Below are 20231 nucleotides of genomic sequence, written 5' to 3' on the forward strand. Positions count from 1 at the left end.
ATTATATTTACTTATCATATATAAGAATTGGGATATTGATGTTCTTGATTGGTATAATTTGCTCCAAATCATGATAATGAATACTAAATGTAATTTGAAGATAGGTAAATAATTCAAATAGGTAGAGTTCGCCCTAACTCTTTCTCTCCCAGGCACATTTCCCCAAGCAGCCGCTCGACTCAGTTTCACCGATCTAACATCTTCTTCTCCATCCAATCTTCTTGCCGTCGTTTCCTCCTCTCTTCAGCTGGGTTTGGGTCGAGCCTTGCTCCGGCCTTGGCCGTGAGCCAAGCGCCGGCAAATTATTATTCTCTCCGTCGTTACTCTCACTTGTTTATGTACTTTTGATTTATGCTCGCTCTTGCCGTCACGTCACCACCAGCTCAGTCCCACCATCTCTGCATCTGCGTTTCACCGCTGCACCCTCTCTCCGACACGCCATCTCACCTCTCTCCTCTATTGCCAGCTTTCCATCTTGCCTCCATTCGCTAGATTTGTCATCTTCTTCGCTATATCTCCTTGTGATCAATCTTAGACAGTTTCGAGGACAAACTGCTTACAAGCTATCAAAAGTTTCTCTAGTAACGAAGTCGGCCGGTCCTGCTTCCATGTCTGCATCTTCCAGAGCATTGTACTACTTTACTGAGACGGTCTTCCATGTTCCCCTTTGCTCACTCTCTGCTTCTTTTTCTTTGGTAAGAAATGGACTGCTTGTTGAGAGAAGGATTTTGATCTTGTGGAATCCCGATATAGTTAGTTATGTTCTGAAGCCTGTTTTCTCCGGCATTCCCACGTTTTTGGCCTTTAATGGCATCCATGTCGTCTTGCTTGAACGGCAGGAAGGTTTTTGTGTAAATCCAAAGCAGCTTTGCTTGTGGTATCCGTACCTGTCCATAAATCTTTCACAAAGTTTATTTGCCAAATTCAGGATCATTTGAGTAAATCCAAGGTGTTTTCGCATATTGTGTCTTTATCCCAAGGCTTTGAACGCCTTGAACTCGTCATTTCCATTTTAGTGGCAGACGATCTTTCTCAAGCTATCTCTGAAGAATTAAGGATAATCTCGGTAAAATCCGACTCCTTCCATTTGGTTGAGCCATCATCTAAGGCTTTTGTGACTTCGAACTTCGTGGTATTCTCGAGGATTCCACTCCTCACCAGAAGATTTGTTTTCACTTCTATCAAGTTTATCATAAGTTTATTTTATGTCTTTGCTGCTTCCTTCGGGAATAACTCTTTGTATGCGGTTCACGCATCTTTCGTTTCGTTTGATTAATCGAAGTAACTGGTTGCACAAAAAAAAAAATACTAAATGAAATTTTTGTATTTAGTATATTATATTATGAAATTGGCTAATGTTTGTAATATAATAAATTCTAGTATTCATATTTTTACAAAACTATACTTAAATGCCGAGAGTCTTAATATTTTGGCTACTACAAAAAAGTCAATAGTGGTTATAAAAAAGTTATACAATATAACATGTTTTTTAACTATGTTATATAATCAAATAGTTTGTATTAACTATTAAAGTTACTGGGTTATTACTGTTATTATACGGATTTCAACTTAAACATTGGAAATATAAATAATATAAAATAAAAATCAATTTTTAATACGAATTATTCTGTTTAATTTGTTTTTTTTTTCTCTTCAAAAAAAGTAGGCTTTCTGTTAAAAATAATATGAAATCAGCAACTTTTTTAATCAAGTTGAAATCTTTCTAATATTTATTAATAAAGAAAGTTTAATGTTAATTTATGGAAAATAAAATATTTTAAACTCTAATTATAAGCTTATATATAATACACCCGTTTATACTTCCAACAGATTGGATGACTTAACCATATACATCGAAGTGATAACAATTAAAAATCTAAAAAATAGACAACAAAAAAAAGAAGAAGGAAATTATGATAATTGAGTTTTTCGTCACAAATGTAACTTTCTAGCTTTATACCTTAGACAACTAGATTAATCTACCTTTTATTTTATTTTATTTTGATGCTTCGTTAGTACATAGATGGGCATGATGGCCTAATTGCATTTGACTTTCTTTGAGACTTCACGACACCTACCTTTCTTTCTTTGACTCCTATCTACATCTTCGTCATGTATGATCTATTATATCGATTTCATCTTCAGTTCATACATACATAAGATCTTTTGTATCAATTTGCATGTTCTTTGTTTTTAGACATCTAGCAAATAGAACAGAAAATCATATCATATATCAATTGAGTAATACAGGAACTACCCACGTTTTGTGGTATCACTAATTTACAGAATTAGGATCATATTTGAAAAGGGCTGGTAGTTCCTATATTACTCAATTAGGAAGATTATTTAATTTTTGACTATGGGTAAGTATCCTTTTGATAAAAAAAAATACATATGTAAAAGTGCAAATTTGTAAATATTCCCATAACAATACGGTGAATTTGCTCTAATACAAACTTGGTTCACAAAATTTTTAATCTATAATGTCTGTGCTATTATAGTAAGGTATCCTTCTCTTTTTCAGTTCTACCGTCTCAAAATAATCAATTTCACTATGTAACTGCAAATGTGACCATTATGGAGTCTCTATTCAAGAACTTTCTCAAAAAAGGAAGAGGATAATATGATGATGGAGCTTCTCTTTACAAAAGGAATATAGATTTCATTCTTTAATTTCCATGAACACATAAGGACACATAAGGTCATTTAAAAGATACAAACTGATGAAAATATGACCTACCTGTTACAATGGAGTAAGGGTAATAATTAGAAACAGTAATAACAAATTTGAAACTACACCACCAAACCTTAATTAAAGAGGTCAATTAGCTTGGAACCATTCTCTATCTTCAAATTGTTGTTATACACAACTTCTTTTCTATAACATAATTCCAAAAAAGATTATTAATTTTTCTGATAATCAAAACAAAATACATATACAAATTAAACTAAACACACATATTTCAGTTTCAGTTTTTTTTTTTTTGGTAAAAGTAACAATATTTTACCAGACCCATCAAGCAAAAGGATACTCACCCATAGTAAAAAAGCTTCACGGGCAAACATTTCACATCTCAGAGACCTGAACAAAAAACAGAGACTAAGTTAAAGAAAAAATGAGAAAATTGAATAAAAACAAAAGAAGGACGAATCTAGATCTAATAATTACGTACTCCATTCTACGCTATATAGAGGATACCGTGACAGTAACATAATACACGTTTTTATGGCTTCAAACAATTGGCAGCGACAAAAAAGACTCGGTTTTTGGAAACTGAGAACTTTATAGGAACTGCTAATATATAAAGCAATAGGACGAATCTTTTTTTTTTGATAAAAATAGGACGAATCTTGAATAAAAGCAGTTCGTTATCAAAGTTAATATATCCCAATGGAAATATGTAAGGAGGTTAAAGAGTAACCTGAATTTGACGAAATCTATTTATTTCACCTTGTTGGCATTTGATTGCTCCAGAATGTCCTTTCCGATGAGAATCATAGTGAGATCATTCTTCTGCGTTTTTGAGAAATCTAAACATCAAAGGTTCCAACCATCAAACATAAGAATACACACATAAATATAGAGAGGTCGCAGGAAATTTTCAGAGTCGCAAAAAATTGATCAAAACATGAACTTAGTCATGTTATCGGCATGTTTGTTTTATTAAGTTTCTCATGCTTTCTCGCCATTTCCTAATTTACAAAAAAAAAAGGAATTTAAAACAAACATGCCGATAACATGAATAAGCTAAATAAAAGAGAAGACAACAATTAAACAATCAAAGCATGTATCTTCTTTTGCTCATCTTAATGATATATAGACTTCTTGTGCAGCAGCTATTTTAGAGATCATGACATCGATCAGGCGAAAGAAGAGATTAAGAGATATATAAAGAGAATAAGTACCATCTTTACTCGCGATAAACAGAATTGAGGTGACAACAGTGATGATCCCGAAATACATGGGATCTATTGAAGAACACAAAGCTCCTAAAACAATTTAGTTTACCAACCGAGGGTAAAAAGTTAAAACAATCAAACATAAAAATACACATATAGATATATGGAGAGATATGTGAGATAGTACATGTGGAATAAGAAGAGGTGGAAGATTCGTGAAGAGTTTTACCAAGAAGTTTTCATTTCAATCCATGGATCGTTCTTTAAACAACATCTGAAACATATAAAAATCCCACATTAGTATTCATGAAATCCACAAGATTCATTGGTAAAGAGAAAGCAATACAAATACAAAACTAAAAGGAAAAACTTATCATGGTAGTTCAATAGAATGATCGTTTTATATAATGGATAGAGAGAGGCTAAGCTTGTTGTGAAATCTTTCTTTTCTATACTAGATGATTACCCATGCAAATGCACGGGGTTTTTCTATGTTTTTTAAAAAATATATATTTTTAAGATTTATTTAAAACTTTAAATAAACTCAATTCAAAAATTTCTTTTTGAGGTTGTCATATACATGTAAAGAAAAATCGTTGTTATTTAATTCTTTTAAAATAATCTTTTTATTACTTTATTTGTTCGCTATTATTTTGTTTTCAAAAAAGCTAATCAAACATATATTATACTAAACAAATCTAGAGTTAATAATCCAACAAATACTAAGTATAAAATATCAACTTATGGTTATAAGTTTAAGAGGCATATCCTATAAATAAATAAATAAATTATTCGAAGTGATTTTCCTATTTTAATTGGCAAAGTCTTTCACAAACTCTTATGAAATCAAAAATGAATATAATGGAGTTCTAACTATCATATCCCAAATTGTATTAAACCTATACCCACTTTTCTTCACCAAGTTTTTAGTATAAAATCATTATACATCTCACATTGGAGATAGTCTTCTATGCTAAATCTTTCACTTGAATTGAATCGCTAACTTTAATATTCCTTAACTGAAGCGAATTTAAAAGCTATCAGCCCAAATTTTCTCAAAGTGACGTCTTATGGTTCTATAGTTTCATATGCTAAATCTTAAGAACACTTGCATGCTTGAAAAGATTATCGAGGCTTTGGTCACACAATTCCATCATCTTGACATCTGTTTTACTTTTTGGGATGCTTTATGTAGAAGTAGAAAACTTTGGTATATAAAATTGGCATATAAACCCAAATCTACAACTTTAGGTAAAGAAACATATAGAAATTGAAAACAAATTAAAAATCCAAACTCTACAGGTATGGGATTTTTATTTATTTAAATTTGTTTCCAAAATAGTTACTTACTTCTGTGATTTTACTTCTGTGATTTTAGTTATATTATTTTGAACTTTTTAAAGTTAATAAGATTTATCAATCCCTTCATTTGGTTACAAATTTTGGTTTTTACGTCTAAAGTTGCAAAGTTTTATGCATCAGAGAGACGTATTGTTAAATTTTACAAGTACTTCCCAATAATTTATTGCATGAGAGAAATACGACTTTTTACAAAACAAAATTTCCTCAGTCATCATTAGCCATTACAACTAAAAATAGTTTTTTCTCTAAATATGTTGTATTCACCTTCTTGACTCCTTTTAAAGGATATTATTTGGACTTTTGAGCATACAAATAAGTTTGATTACAACAGAACAAGGATTTGTCAAGATTTATAATCTAAAGGCAACATATAAACTAAAAAGATTTGTAATCCAAATGCAGGCTATAAAAAAAGAGATGATCATTCGCCTTTAGTTCCATAACTTTATGTTGTTGACTTCCTAAAATTCATTAAGCTTTCCGGAGATTATGCAGTTGATCTTTTTTTGTTTTCTCAAATTACACTTGATTTTTTTTGGCGACCATTTTTATCAATAATCAATAGAATAAGAAGAAGTAATGGTTTATTCTCTCTCACTAAAATTAAAGAAAAATTTTTAACCAAAAAAAAGAAGAAGATGAGAAGTTTATTATTCAGTTTTTTGTACTGTATTTAATGGTTTATGATTTTAGTATTTTCTAAATAAATTAAAAATCAATAAAACCTATCCCAAATTGAGTTCTAACTATCATATCCCAAATTGTATTAAACCTATACCCACTTTTCTTCACCAAGTTTTTAGTATAAAATCATTATACATCTCACATTGGAGATAGTCTTCTATGCTAAATCTTTCACTTGAATTGAATCGCTAACTTTAATATTCCTTAACTGAAGCGAATTTAAAAGCTATCAGCCCAAATTTTCTCAAAGTGACGTCTTATGGTTCTATAGTTTCATATGCTAAATCTTAAGAACACTTGCATGCTTGAAAAGATTATCGAGGCTTTGGTCACACAATTCCATCATCTTGACATCTGTTTTACTTTTTGGGATGCTTTATGTAGAAGTAGAAAACTTTGGTATATAAAATTGGCATATAAACCCAAATCTACAACTTTAGGCAAAGAAACATATAGAAATTGAAAACAAATTAAAAATCCAAACTCTACAGGTATGGGATTTTTATTTATTTAAATTTGTTTCCAAAATAGTCACTTACTTTTGTGATTTTACTTCTGTGATTTTAGTTGTATTATTTTGAACTTTTTAAAGTTAATAGGATTTATCAGTCCCTTCATTTGGTTACAAATTTTGGTTTTTACGTCTAAAGTTGCAAAGTTTTATGCATAACGTATTGTTAAATTTTACAAGTACTTCCCAATAATTTATTGCATGAGAGAAATACGACTTTTGACAAAACAAAATTTCCTTAGTCATCATTAGCCATTACAACTAAAAACAGTTTATTTCTCTAAATATGTTGTATTCACCTTCTTGACTCCTTTTAAAGGGATATTATTTGGATTTTTGAGCATACAAATAAGTTTGATTACAATAGAACAAGGATTTGTCAAGATTTATAATCTAGAGGCAACATATAAACTAAAAAGATTTGTAATCCAAATGCAGGCTATAAAAAAAAAGATGAGCATTCGTCTTTAGTTCCATAACTTTATGTTGTTGACTTCCTAAAATTCATTAAGCTTTCCGGAGATTATGCAGTTGATCTTTTTTTGTTTTCTCAAATTACACTTGATTTTTTTTCGACCAATAATCAATAGAATAAGAAGAAGTAATGGTTTATTATATCTCACTAAAATTAAAGCAGAAAAAAATTTAACCAAGAAAAAAGATGAGAAGTTTATTATTCAGTTTTTTGTACTGTATTTAATGGTTTAAGATTTTAGTATTTATTAAACAAATTAAAAATCAATAAAATAAATTATAAATGATTTTGTAAATCTGATGTGTCAAAATAATAGATGCTGATGTGTCAAAATTGTGAGATACAACCCAACTTTTATATAATAGATTGTGAAGATTCTTACGAAATTTTTGTAGAAAATAAAAAGAAGATCTTAGCCATAACCTTTTTTGGTTATTAATTATCAAATAGAATGAGAGATATGAAATAAAGAAAAAACGTTTTAATAGCGTATCAAATCATTCCTGAAATTACGGAATTCCTACAATATTGATCAGTTTATATAGGTGAAGATATACACAGTTCCTAAAATTGGATATTTTGTATTTTTTTTTGAATTTAAAATCTTCCACTCAAAAGAAAATATACAAATGTTTCCATAGTTGATTTCAGTTAACTTTGTTTATACCATTAATTCATGAGAAAACATTTTAAAGCATTAAAAACGTCTTAATCTATACCACTAACTAATTTTCTGATTATATAAAAATTTATTTACATTATATATATATATATATAAATTCTAATGTCAATGTATTTTTTCACTATCAATGTATATATATATATAGTTCTAAGAGTTAAACGATAGGTAAAAAATATTTTTCATTTCATAAGATAAAATTTCTGATCTTTTTGGAAATTCATTATATAGATAATTTGAAAAGTGTTGTTATGGATATATGATATTCTTGCTAAAATATAGGATAGTAAGATATTTAGTCATTAGTAATAGAATATATATCTAAAGTATCTAATAAACAATACATTGCGGCAAAGTTTTCAAATTGTATATTTCAAAATTTTCAATGTAATGTGAGGAGATTTACGTGAATAAAGAAGAGTCTATAATATGTTCAGTTTACTTCAAATTCCTCTATGATAGTATTTATCAAAATGTACTTTGTATTTTTTAAAAAATATACTTTATGCACTTTTTATAATAATAATAATATTCTTAAATTGCAAAAAAATATGTATATAATTTTTTTTTATAAATATATACGTTGAGTTTTTATTTTAAAATTGTAAGTTATGTATATATATATATATTAATATAAGTACACACAAAGTCATTTGAATGTTGAATATACTTATTTTGTTAAGTTAATATAAATTCTCGCAATATAAATGTGTTACAAAATAATATATGGCAACAAATAAGGAAGAAGTGATTTGTTATGAATTATTTATTATCTATTTTTTCATTAATAAGATATAAATATAATTGTTTTATTTTTTGCTGTTTCATTAAACATGATTCAATCAAAATTGTCTATGTAAGCAGTATTGCCATGTTACATTTGACGTGGAATAAACGTCAAGCAAAGATGATTTTTTAAGCCAATCAAATTAAAACAAATCAGATTTTTTTCATTAAGCTACATTCTCATTTAGTATATAGGATAAAATAAATATTATTATTTAAATGATTATCTAATTTATATAAAAGGGATTGATTTCTTTGTCTCTCAGATATGCCACATCAGTAGAAATAATAAACAAAATAATCAGCCAATGAGAACATTTGAAAGTCACATATCACTAAAAAAACTTTAATTACGTTAAAAGAGTTATTGCAGAGTTATGAAATCGGGCCACCAAACACAGTAATACTGAAAATTGAATAGAAAGAAACACATTATATAGAGACCCAAAACAAAAGTCGAAAACAATAGCCTAAAACGAAATCAAGAATACATTTGAGCTTTTCCACCTTTCTCTGCTTTCGTCATACCCTAAAATAAATTCACCGTAACAGTTTCCCCTCAAACGATTCATCTTCATCCCATCTCCAAATCAGATTCAATGAAAGGAAAGCTCAAACCATAAGTCGTTACAAAATACCTTCAAACTTAATTTCTCTAACAAAGTAGCTTCACACTTAAATCACCATTCAAACCTCAATCCACGATGGAGAATCTCAAACATCAATCGTTCCTAATAACTTTTACAACTCATTTCTACCCATCATATACTATCACAGCCATGGCATCCTCTGAAACTGTTGGAGTAGTTAGAAGAACAAAGAGGTAATCAAACATACATGATGGCTAATGATATGTTTTGTGTTTTGAATTTTTTGATATATTATCTTCTGTGCAAGCATTATTCGTCAGAACTTAAAATATTGTCATCACAATTTCTTCACATAATTGTCAACACTTTTTTTGTCCAGTTTTGAAAACCCAATCGGCAACTGTCAACACAAATCCAGAAGACCAATTCCAACTTCCAAGGCTTTCCCTCTGTGTAGTCTTAATTATTTTTGGATCTGTGCTGTTCGATCAAGCTATTGAAAGGTCAAAAATCGTGTTTTCGTATTCTCATATTCCAATTTTACAGATTTATTGGCGTCTATTTGAGATAGAATTGAGGCCAAAGATTCTATGTCTGACCTTATTTTCAATGTGAAGCAGTACTATTTCATCCATAATCTGTTATTATGAGTCTCCTTTACCTCTGGGTAAGTTGAAAACAGGCGGCTACGATTCAGTAGCTAGGTTATTGGCTTTAATTTCTTCACATAATTGAACATTATTGTCATCTATTGCTCTACTTTGGAATCGAATTATCAACCGTCAAAGTAAATCTGAATATGTTCCTTACTTATTTGTGCAGGTTTTCCGTATCAGATTGTTCTCATGGTGCTTCAAATCTCTACACTACAACTAAGTCACTGCTCTAATCAAAGAGTTCTGCTTTAAATCTCTGATCATTCAATCTTCTAGCCAGTTTCCAATCTCTAGAGAGGCAGCAAAGCAAGAGCACGTGATGAACGATGGAACCAGCGGACGCCATCAATATCTGCGGTTAGATATTTGGATCTATGATGATTTATTTCAGTTTTAATCTTTTCCATGTCTCTGTTTATGTGATTTGATTTCTCATTACATTTGATCGGTAATGCAGTAGGAAAGACAAACTACCCTATTAAATTAATTGGTTATACTAACCTATATGGTTTTCTATTACCATATGCCTTTAGAAGCGACTAAGAAGATGTAAGATTTCGTCTACAAAACGTGTAAGGTGGATTATCTTATTTGGTTTTCGTTAGTTTTAGCCAGATCGGTGTGAGTAATTAAAATTAGCTCATGTAGTCTTAATTTTCAAATAAATATCTAATACAAAACTATGAGAGGCTTTGTGATACCAAAATGGACATGAAAAAATACTTATGGTCTTCACGATCCAGACAAATAAGTTTCAAGGTATTTACATCTCATGTGGAATATATTACACGAAATTACATGTTTTATAATGTTTTTTTCTTCTACATTATTTCATTATGCTTCGATATAAAATGTTTTATTTAGAAAATTGAACAAACAAACGTTATAGTCAAGTGATATATTGTGTATTGATCTTTCTCCTCTTTTATGCCACATGATATATTAAAGGGGCCTTGATCAAATATCATTACATGGTCAAGTAAGTGAAACTCAAGACGAAAATAACAAAAACGAAGAAATACTGCTATGGTTACGATGATTAAAAAAACGTTTTAGGTACAGGTCATCATACTAAGCAGCTAAAGTCCATTAGAAACATGAATACGTGCCACTTTTCTGCCTCATGATTTAAACCATTTGCAGAGAAATGACTTATATAGTAAAGTAAATGCTGGCTCATTTTTTGGATGGCAGAAGTTTGAGTTGGTTTGCTCTGATTTAGTTTGGTATGCTTTTGGTTTTTGTTCAATTTTTTTAGTATTGCAGCATCAATTTTTGTGTGTTGGGTTTACATTTTTTACTTATGATTACCTAATTGGTCTATCATTTTTAAGCTACACGCTATTATCTACAGACAGATTAGTAATTTGTCAAAAAATCATGATAAGGGAAAGTATTATTTTTATAGTTTCTAATGGTATATACTACTGAAGTTGTTAACTCCACAAAATATTTGCCATAACTACAACATTTTATATTTATAATGAACATCTAAAAAATACATTAATATAAAAACCTTAAGGAAAAAAAAATTGATTATACTTTCTAATAATTTTGCATTCATCTAATGATATGCATTTCTATAATACGCAAGTATGAACACACTATACATATATGTGTTGTATATACTTAAAATACAAATTATAACTTAACACTAATTTCAAACTAAAACAAATCAATGAAAAACCCGGGCATAGCCCGCGGCCAACCCTAGTTTAAATAATAATATAGAAATATACTCTATTAAATGAGAAACAAAGATTTTCCATATTTTTTTCAATAAATTTGAATGACAACTATATCTTTTCCTATTCTAATTATTCTTTGTTATTCGTAATGGCATATCATGTAATATTTTATAAAATAAATGTTATTTTTTAAAATGTCTAATTAAATAATAATATAGAGATTTTGTTTTTATATTGTCAACTTGATTATATTCAAAGTATTTTCCAAATTTACTCTTTACCTAAAAAGATAAATTATTTTTGTTTTTTAGATTACCCTTATTTTAATCAATCATAGATATTAACTTGATACATATTTGTATAGTCAGTGAAAAAAGATAATTTTTATGATATATAAATAATACGAAAACTGAGACAACAAAAAAATTGATGTTTTTTTTCCTTCTTCAAATTCTCAAGTAAATAAGTCTATTGGGCCCAGACATGGATAGAAAAGTCCATAACATAATTCCAATGTGTAATTAACTAATTTCTACGTAATTTCTTTCTATGATTACAATGGAACAACATCGACTTTGCGTTAGAGCTTTAAGTGTATAAGTCAGGCAATGGGGATCGGTGGATTCTTCTCTTGATTTCATAATCACGTGAAAAATTTCCTTGATTTGGGAAGTGCGATTATGTTGCTTCCATGGCAGCTTCTTTAAAAACAGAGGCGGAGAATTCATCGTCTCGGTCTCTGTGGGAGTATGATGTCTTCCTCAGTTTCAGAGGAAAGGATGTTCAGAAAACACTCATGAGTCATTTAAACGATGTTTTCAACGAAGAAGGAATCAAAACTTTCCATGAAGACAGAGATCTTCAGAGAGGTGATATCATCTGGGAAGCACTCGAGGAAGCGATAAACCAGTCGCGATTCGCAGTCGTCGTGATTTCAGAGGGATACACTGACTCTCAATGGTGCTTGAGAGAGCTTTCGTTTATGGTCGAATTAGCTGAGAAAAGAAACAACTCAAATGGATCCCTATATTCTATGAAATCGACTCGTCAAACTTGAAGAGCCGAACCGGGTGTTTCAGCAAAGCTTTTGAGAAGCATGAGCTGAGATTTGGTAAGGAGACAGTGAGTAGATGGAGAAGTGCTTTGGCTATAGTTGGTAACATCTCTGGATGGGATTCCATATGCAGGTACATTGTCTTGCTTTCTTGAAACTATAGGACAAAGAGTTTTGAAACTACTATGATAGAAATTTATATAGTATCTCTAATGTTGTGATGTGATTGACGCAAGAACGAGTACTCAAAGCATGTACAGAATGTTGTTCAAGATCTTTGTGACAGGTTATACTCAGAGCCAAAGCCATCAGACGAATCAACTGAATTGGATTGGTGATGCTGCTAGGGTTGACTTCGCGGCTTCATATTTTAAATTTATAACCCTAGATATCTGCAAGTGCACAACAGTGCGTTATAGTACTTAGGGTATCGATTCACAGAGTATCCACGCTTTACCTGCAGAACCTTAGAACTAGAATTAGTAAACGAAGTCTAAGACAAAAAATGGGATTTTGGATAGATTGCCATGATTTCTATACATGTATTTTAAATGGGATTTAAAAAGGATTTTGAAAAGGTTTGTAAAAAGGGTTTGTAAAAAAGGTTTTAAAAATAGTTTTAAAAATAGAAGTGAATAAATCGATAATAAGTCTAAAGGATGAACAAAGCTCTTAATATCGACCCTAGTAAATTCTTAGAACTCGAATCACAAACGTATGAATACGCCACTCTCGTGATCATAACCAACTATCTCTCACAATCCTGACCACTAGGTTTTCACTCTGGTCCTGGAAGAGAAAAGATGCAATAAGCTTAAGACTCATCAATATTCACAGTTCTCCCATAGGTAGGTTTCCACTATTATGGTTGATCTGCTCTTCTCAAACTAGATCTGGCCCCGAATGAAAACTTTTGCAACACCCAATACTAAGATCAGTCTCTAGTTTGCGATGCTAGATCCATGCTTTAAGTATAAGTTTAGAAAAAAGATTTCTATAATTCGACTTTGGTTTATCTCGCGAAGATCCCTACCGAACATAGTCAATTCCCTTCGATTGAGCATTTAAACTCATACGTCATCATTCAAAAACGTGCATAAAGTAATAAGGAAAGACGTGCATTAAAAAAAAGAAAAAAGAAGTAAAGAAAAAAAAGACAAGGAGATGAAGAAGAAACATCTTGATTTCGAGATCTCGGCTCGGAGAAGCTGAAACAACTAATCTAATATGAAGAAGCTGAAAACGAAATTGAAAGATGCATAGAAATAAAAATCGAATTAAAATAAGGTAGAACATAAAGAGGGTTCAAGAGAAATATCTATCTCCCTAAACTAAGAACTAAGAACATAAGAACATTAAAACCCTAGAAAACTAAATTTAGTAGCTCCCACAAGGGATTCTTCTGAAGCACACAAAAATAGGTCTCCAAAGATACATATTTATAGGTCTCCAACTCTCTCCAATCGTCCTTAGGGTTTTCTATGAAGAGAAGACGAATTGGGCTTGAAACGGGGTCATGAGCTTGCTTTTTAGTCGGTCCTGGTCACGAGGCTTCCACCCGTGATGAATTGGGGTTTGGCCGCGGCCAGAGAGTCTTAACCATGGCCGAGAGTGTGTTCTCCGCGGTCGTGGCCCTTGGACCCGCGGAGATTGGCTTGTGAGGCTGAATCTTCATTCTGCACTTGCTTCCTTCGCGAGACTGCAGAACATGTCGTCAAGGATATCCCGAGATCTAAGCATTGGGTTGTCTCCAAAAAAATTGCATTTGCAAGCTAGTTGTCTCCATTATATTATGTCCAATTTTGGGGATGATCTGACGGTGAGAAGGTAGTCATCAGATGTGAAACTTCTGGCGGTCCGAATTCATCCAAAATGATATTTTGCTCCAAAATGCACTCCTTTTGCATTAATTACCTTAAAAGAGTTTTGCAACTACAAATAGTAAAAAATAATAGTATAAACACTTAAAAGAAATAAAAACCATTTGAAAATCAATTAAAATCGATCCACAAAAGTGGTCAAATTACGATGTTATCAATTCTCCAGATTTGACCTTTGTTTGTCCTCAAACAAAACAAGATCTAAGCTTAGAAATAGCCTTTAACAAAAATCTAGGTTCGTTGGCCCAACGTCCTCTCTTTAGGCCCGTTGGCTCAACATCCTCTCTAGGCCTGTTGACCCACCACTGTCCGACGATCGGGAGTCGTTAGTCCGGAAGGCTTGTAAGACTTATCTAATGTCCCTGCAATCACCATATGATATTTCCTCGTGCTTTGTCCTCACTCGCACGGTACCACAGAATATATTCTAGTAGATCACCCATTCTGAGATTACTCAGACATCAACATGTTTAACTTTGGAGTTCTCTCAGCACATTTGACCGGAAAAGATAAGTACACTTTGTTGACATAGGTAGCCAAAACAGTTCCTATAAGCATTTCCATATATACCAGGAATCGGGATGTTACATTTAATCTTCTTGTATTCTCCACCAGTTTTGTATCTAATACATCTCAAATAAAATTGGAAAAAAATTCCTGAAAACATTATCCCATTTAGCACTACATACTAAAACAAAATTACAAAAAAATTCTAATGATTAAGGAGAAGTGTTATTTTCATATGTTTGTTTGAAACTCACGACGACAACTTCAAAATTATAGTCAAAATATTCATTCACTCATCACTTGCCTAAAAATCGGAAAAGAAAAAAATACCAAAAAGATTATTTGTCAAGAGTGGGATTTGAACCCACGCCTTGGGTAGGTCACCCATCCTGAAATTACTCAGTCATCAACATGTTTAACTTTGGAGTTTTCTCAGCACACTTGACCGGAAAAGATAAGTACACTTTGTTGACATAGGTAGCCAAAACAATTCCTATAAGCATTTCCATATATACCAGAAATCGAGATGTTATATTTAATCTTCTTGTATTCTCCACCAGTTTTGTATCTAATACATCTCAAATAAAATTGGAAAAAAATTTCTGAAAACATTATCCCAATTAGCACTACATACTAAAACAAAATTACAAAAAATTTCTAATGATCAAGTAGAAGTGTTATTTTCGTATGTTTGTTTGAAACTCACAACAAAAACTTCAAAATTATAGTCAAAATATTCATTTACTCAAGTTTAAAAATGGAAAAAGAAAAAAATACCAAAAAAAATATTTGTCAAAAGTAGGATTTGAATCCACGCCTTTTGGGATCCGCACCTGCCTTAGACCAATTCGGCCATCTTGACTTCTCTTAACAGGTTTCATAAGTTTTATATTATCTTAAAAATAAACTCAAACCCTTTTCTCTTGCTCTTGAACCGTAAATGGAGAAATTTAATTGTAAGGCACAGTTTCTCCTCCCGGTGACGATCATCGGTTTCATCTCCTCTAGTTATCGGAGGGAATGTTAGTTTTCTGTGTCAAAACGTTAATCTCGTCTTCGCTTCCTCAGAAATCCCAATCTTCGGCTATCTGCTTCTCTTCCAACACAATCTCCCTTCTCTTTAAATCCCGACTTCTGAGCGACTTTAGCTTCAAGCTGAACAGGATTGCGATGGATAACACTCGGGAGTTACAGACAGAGGCGTCTCAGTCGCTATCCTCGTCGGCTTCCGGTGAGATACACGTTTAAGCTGGTCCAATGTTTTCCGGCAAAGCGACAACGATCCTACGGCGGATGCTGGCGGAGAGGAGAACTGGCAGGTTTGTATCTTAAATTCCATTTTAATTTCGAGATGCATTGTCCTCAATTTTGGTTTGTTGTTGATGATTTTAGTCTCGAAATGGAAATCCATACCTTATTTATGAACGCTGAGACATATTTATAATTCTGCTCGAAATTGATTGGTTTATGATCATCTCTTATAGGGTCGTAATTCTGAAACTTGCATTGAGAGATCAAAGTTTGGTTCACATGTAACATGTTCTAGCTTTCAGGTGGAGCATCAGAGAAAGAAAGAGCAGCTGGGCTGTGTGTTACTGGGAGATTGAAAGAAGCTGTTGGGCTATTATGGCTTAGCGGGTCACAAGTCGAGCCTGATACTTATGCTATGCTGTTACAGGAATGCAAACAAAGGAAGGAATATACAAAAGGGAAACGAATACATGCTCAAATGGTTGTTCTAGGATTTGCTCCGAATGAGTATTTGAAAGTTAAGCTGTTGATACTGTACGCTTTATCAGGGGATCTTCAGACAGCTTGGATCCTCTTTCGTAGTTTGCTATTGAGAGATTTGATCCCGTGGAACGCAATGATATCAGGGCATGTGCAAAAGGGTCTTGAGCAAGAAGGGCTTTATATGTATTACGATATGAGACACCACAGAGTAGTTCCGGATCAGTATACCTTTGCTTCAGTGTTTAGAGCATGTTCTGCGTTGGCATCGCTAGAACACGGTATGAGAGCCCACGCTGTCATGATAAAGAGCCGGATTAAGTCCAACATTATAGTCAATAGTGCGGTTGTTGATATGTACTTCAAATGCAGCAGTGTCTCTGATGGGCACAAAGTATTTGATCAGTTCTCCACCAGAAACGTGATTACGTGGACGTCGTTGATGTCTGGATATGGGTATCATGGACAAGTTTCAGAGGTGTTAAAGTGCTTTGATAAGATGAAGGAAGAAGGTTGTAGACCGAATTCTGTTACATTTTTGGTGGTTCTCACTGCGTGTAGCCATGGAGGTTTAGTTGATGAAGGCAGGGAGTATTTCGATTCTATGAAGAGAGATTACGGGATTGAGCCTGAGGGACAACACTATGCGGCTATGGTTGATATCTTAGGGCGTGCTGGTAGGCTACAAGAAGCGTACGAGTTTGTTATGAAGTCACCGTGCAAGAAACACGCTCCGGTATGGGGTTCTTTACTTGGAGCATGCAGGAATCATGGGAATGTGAAACTGCTAGAGCTCGCTGCTACGAGATACTTTGAGTTGGATCCAACGAACGGAGGGAACTACGTGGTGTTTGCCACTGGATACGCGAGTTGTGGATTATTGGATGCTGCTTCAAAAGTTAGGAGGAGAATGGAGGATGCGGGAGTGAAGAAGGATATCGGGTATAGCCAGATCAAATTACAAGGGGAAGTTCATAGGTTCATGACGGATGATAAGTCTCACAGACTCTCTGGAAAGATATACAAGAAGGTCCAAGAGATGACTTCAGTATTCATGGATGTTGACTGCTATCCTGTTTGATAGATTGGTTTGTCATCTTGTCTTTGACTCTGTGACCAAAGCAACTCGCAGTGTCTCCAACGGATGCTGTAGCAGGCTCTCTCCGGAAAATCTGTCTTGAATCAAACACAAGTTTTGGTTTTGGAGCATTAAGTTTATGCCTTTATGGGTTTAGCAGGAGAATGTGAACATTCTGATACTGACATGTATCTGAAATGGGTGTAGCAGGAGAATTGTGGTCTGAGTTTGGATTCAATAGGAGCACATTCTGATACTGAAATGTGATTGGTATTGATGGAAAACTCAAATTTTAGGCGAATGTAGATGCCTCAGGTTCTCATTAAATCGGGTAAAGTGAAGGTATCCTCTGTATTAGGCTCCGAGAAATCTGTGGGAATGTGATTATGGGTTTAGCTGTGGGAATGTGATTATGTAAAATAACTGAGAATGGTAGTCCGAGTTATATTCAATAGGAGCAAATTCATCTGATAATGGATGTGTTTAGATGTATAATGTAAACTCAATTCTTTAGAATAATACTAAAGAAGCTCTTTATTCTCATTTTAAAACTTAGTGAGGTGGAACTGGGTCAACTGTAATTGAGACTGCAGGTGGTTTAATTTCAAGATTATGTAACTCATCCATTTTTGTTGTTATCGAGTGGGAAGAGCTATTTCCCCACCAATCTCCACGAAAGCAAAGCTTAAAATCTATTTTCCCGTGAAATCGATTTCCCCATGTAATTGAAGTTCGAAATAAAAAATTCCACAAAAATCGGTTTTCAAATGATTTACTGTTTTTTAATTAATTTTTAACCGTATAAAACTGATATTAAAAATATTTCCAAAGGCAACCTTAAATATTCAAATATGAAGTTTTGTTTATTCTAAAAACAGCCTTAAAACCTCAAATTTTGAGGTTTTGAAAATAAAACCTTATACTTGAAATTTCACTATTCAAGATCTCAAATTTGAGGTTTTCAGTTTTTATTTGTATTTTAGTCATCACAATTATATATTTCATAAATATTCATTTTATTTTTTTATGTTTATCATTTTAATCCAAACAATTTTATATCTCACATATATTTTATATTCATTTGTATAAATTCTATATTTGCATATAAAATAAAATTAAAAATACTAATATAAAAGAAATATTACAGATAAAAAAATAAAGAAACTCATTTAACACTTCAAAAAAGCATTGATTAATCATATTTTGAGAGCATTATGAAAATAGTTTTGTTGAATAATTTGGTGTAATGTAATAATTTAATATTTAGTTTGTGTATTTTAATTATTATGTTTATGTACTTTATCTTATAATGTAATGTTTTGTTTTATTATAAAGTCTATAATATAAATTTAGTTAATGATATTTTTAGTGTATGTTTCTTTGTTATTTATAAAGTTATATAATTTTAATTAATAATAATTAAAATTAAAGAGGGAAAACGACCTATTTCACTCTGATAACTATTACATAGTAACTCATCCCCCCAGAGTTTGGACCTCATCGCATATTTCCCCAATACAAAGTTTGTAAACTTTTTTCTCCCTATTTGCATTTTTCACAACGTATTTAACCAAAACCGTTGAATTCGAGGGTTTGTGAGGTAAACCAGATAGAATACCAGATTTGCTCGATACCAGGATGATTTTAAACCCCACCAAACTTGTGACCCGACCCAGTTAACATCCGATTCGTAATCATAAAAAACCCGACCAAATGGATATTCCCAGTTCCCAAATCGATATCGACAAACCCTAAATCCCCAAATTCATCCCCAAATCCCCAAAACGCTTCTATTTCCAGGTGTTCTTATATGATTTCGAACTTTCTCAGGTCGATTACATAGGAAAACCGATTTGATAGGTGTTTTTTTGTAGATTGTGATGATGAGCGAAGAATCTGGAGCGAGTGCATCATCAGCTGGTCGAGCAAGAGGAAGATACGTCGGGTTGCCTAAGAGATGTTCGTGTGGGGAAGGAATTGTAGCCAGAATCTCTAAGTCGGACGCAAACCCATATCGGAGATATTACCGTTGTGCATTCGCCGTTGAACAAAAGGTGAATTAGCTTTGATTTCTTTTACCATTGTTTATTATGCGATTTTGAAGCTAAATTGATTGTCATTGTTTATTATTGCTGTAGCTTGTCAATGACAATCACACTTTCAAGTGGGTTGATGAAGCATTGTTGAATGAAATTGAGGCATCAAAGTTGAGAATAGATAGACTTGAAGGCCACGTTAAAGCAAGTGCAACAGATTGTATGGAGGCTGAGAAGCACATGTATGAGAAGTTACAATTGAAGCTAGAGTCAGAGATTGCTGAACGGGTAGAAGAAAGGATTCTTGAAGCCAAATCGGATATGAAGAAATTGCTGTTGCTTGTGTGTTTTGGAGGTGTGATAATCCTTGGTTGTATCAAACTTGTGTGAAGCTTATTAGTTGTGTCTTTGTAGTTCTGGTAATTGTCTTTGGTATTATGTTTTAGGCTCATTTGGCAAACTTGTTTGAAGCTATTTGTTGGTTTGTCTCTCATGTGGTAATGGTATTTGTTTTAGAGTCACTTGGTGTATTGGTTTGTTTTTTTTTCAACTTGTGTGATCGTATGATCCCTAAAACTACATTAAATGACTAAACAAAAACATAATCATAAGAT

At 32.4% G+C, this 20231-nt stretch overlaps 1 protein-coding gene and 1 pseudogene across 1 annotated transcript; both read left to right on the top strand.

Moving 5' to 3' along the window:
- Positions 1-15792: 15792 nt before the first annotated feature.
- Positions 15793-17584, top strand: LOC18028297 (annotated as a pseudogene).
- Positions 17585-19464: 1880 nt separating this feature from the next.
- On the top strand, positions 19465-20086 carry LOC112081997 (uncharacterized protein At4g04775-like). The gene is made up of 3 exons (XM_024149077.1): positions 19465-19635; positions 19720-19972; positions 20064-20086. Exons 1-3 carry the CDS (start codon positions 19465-19467, stop codon positions 20084-20086), a joined length of 447 nt encoding a protein of 148 aa, XP_024004845.1.
- Positions 20087-20231: the final 145 nt, after the last annotated feature.

The sequence above is a fragment of the Eutrema salsugineum genome, unplaced genomic scaffold, assembly GCF_000478725.1.
Source record: "Eutrema salsugineum unplaced genomic scaffold, Eutsalg1_0 scaffold_1, whole genome shotgun sequence".
Classification (NCBI taxonomy): Eukaryota; Viridiplantae; Streptophyta; class Magnoliopsida; order Brassicales; family Brassicaceae; genus Eutrema; species Eutrema salsugineum.

Bases quoted from the DNA above. Each gene is read 5' to 3' on its own strand.
- LOC112081997 (XM_024149077.1), top strand. From the start codon at position 19,465: ATGAGCGAAGAATCTGGAGCGAGTGCATCATCAGCTGGTCGAGCAAGA. The intron at 19,636-19,719 runs GTGAATTAGCTT...TTATTGCTGTAG, and splicing joins CATTCGCCGTTGAACAAAAG to CTTGTCAATGACAATCACAC. The intron at 19,973-20,063 runs GTGTGATAATCC...ATTATGTTTTAG, and splicing joins GTTGCTTGTGTGTTTTGGAG to GCTCATTTGGCAAACTTGTT.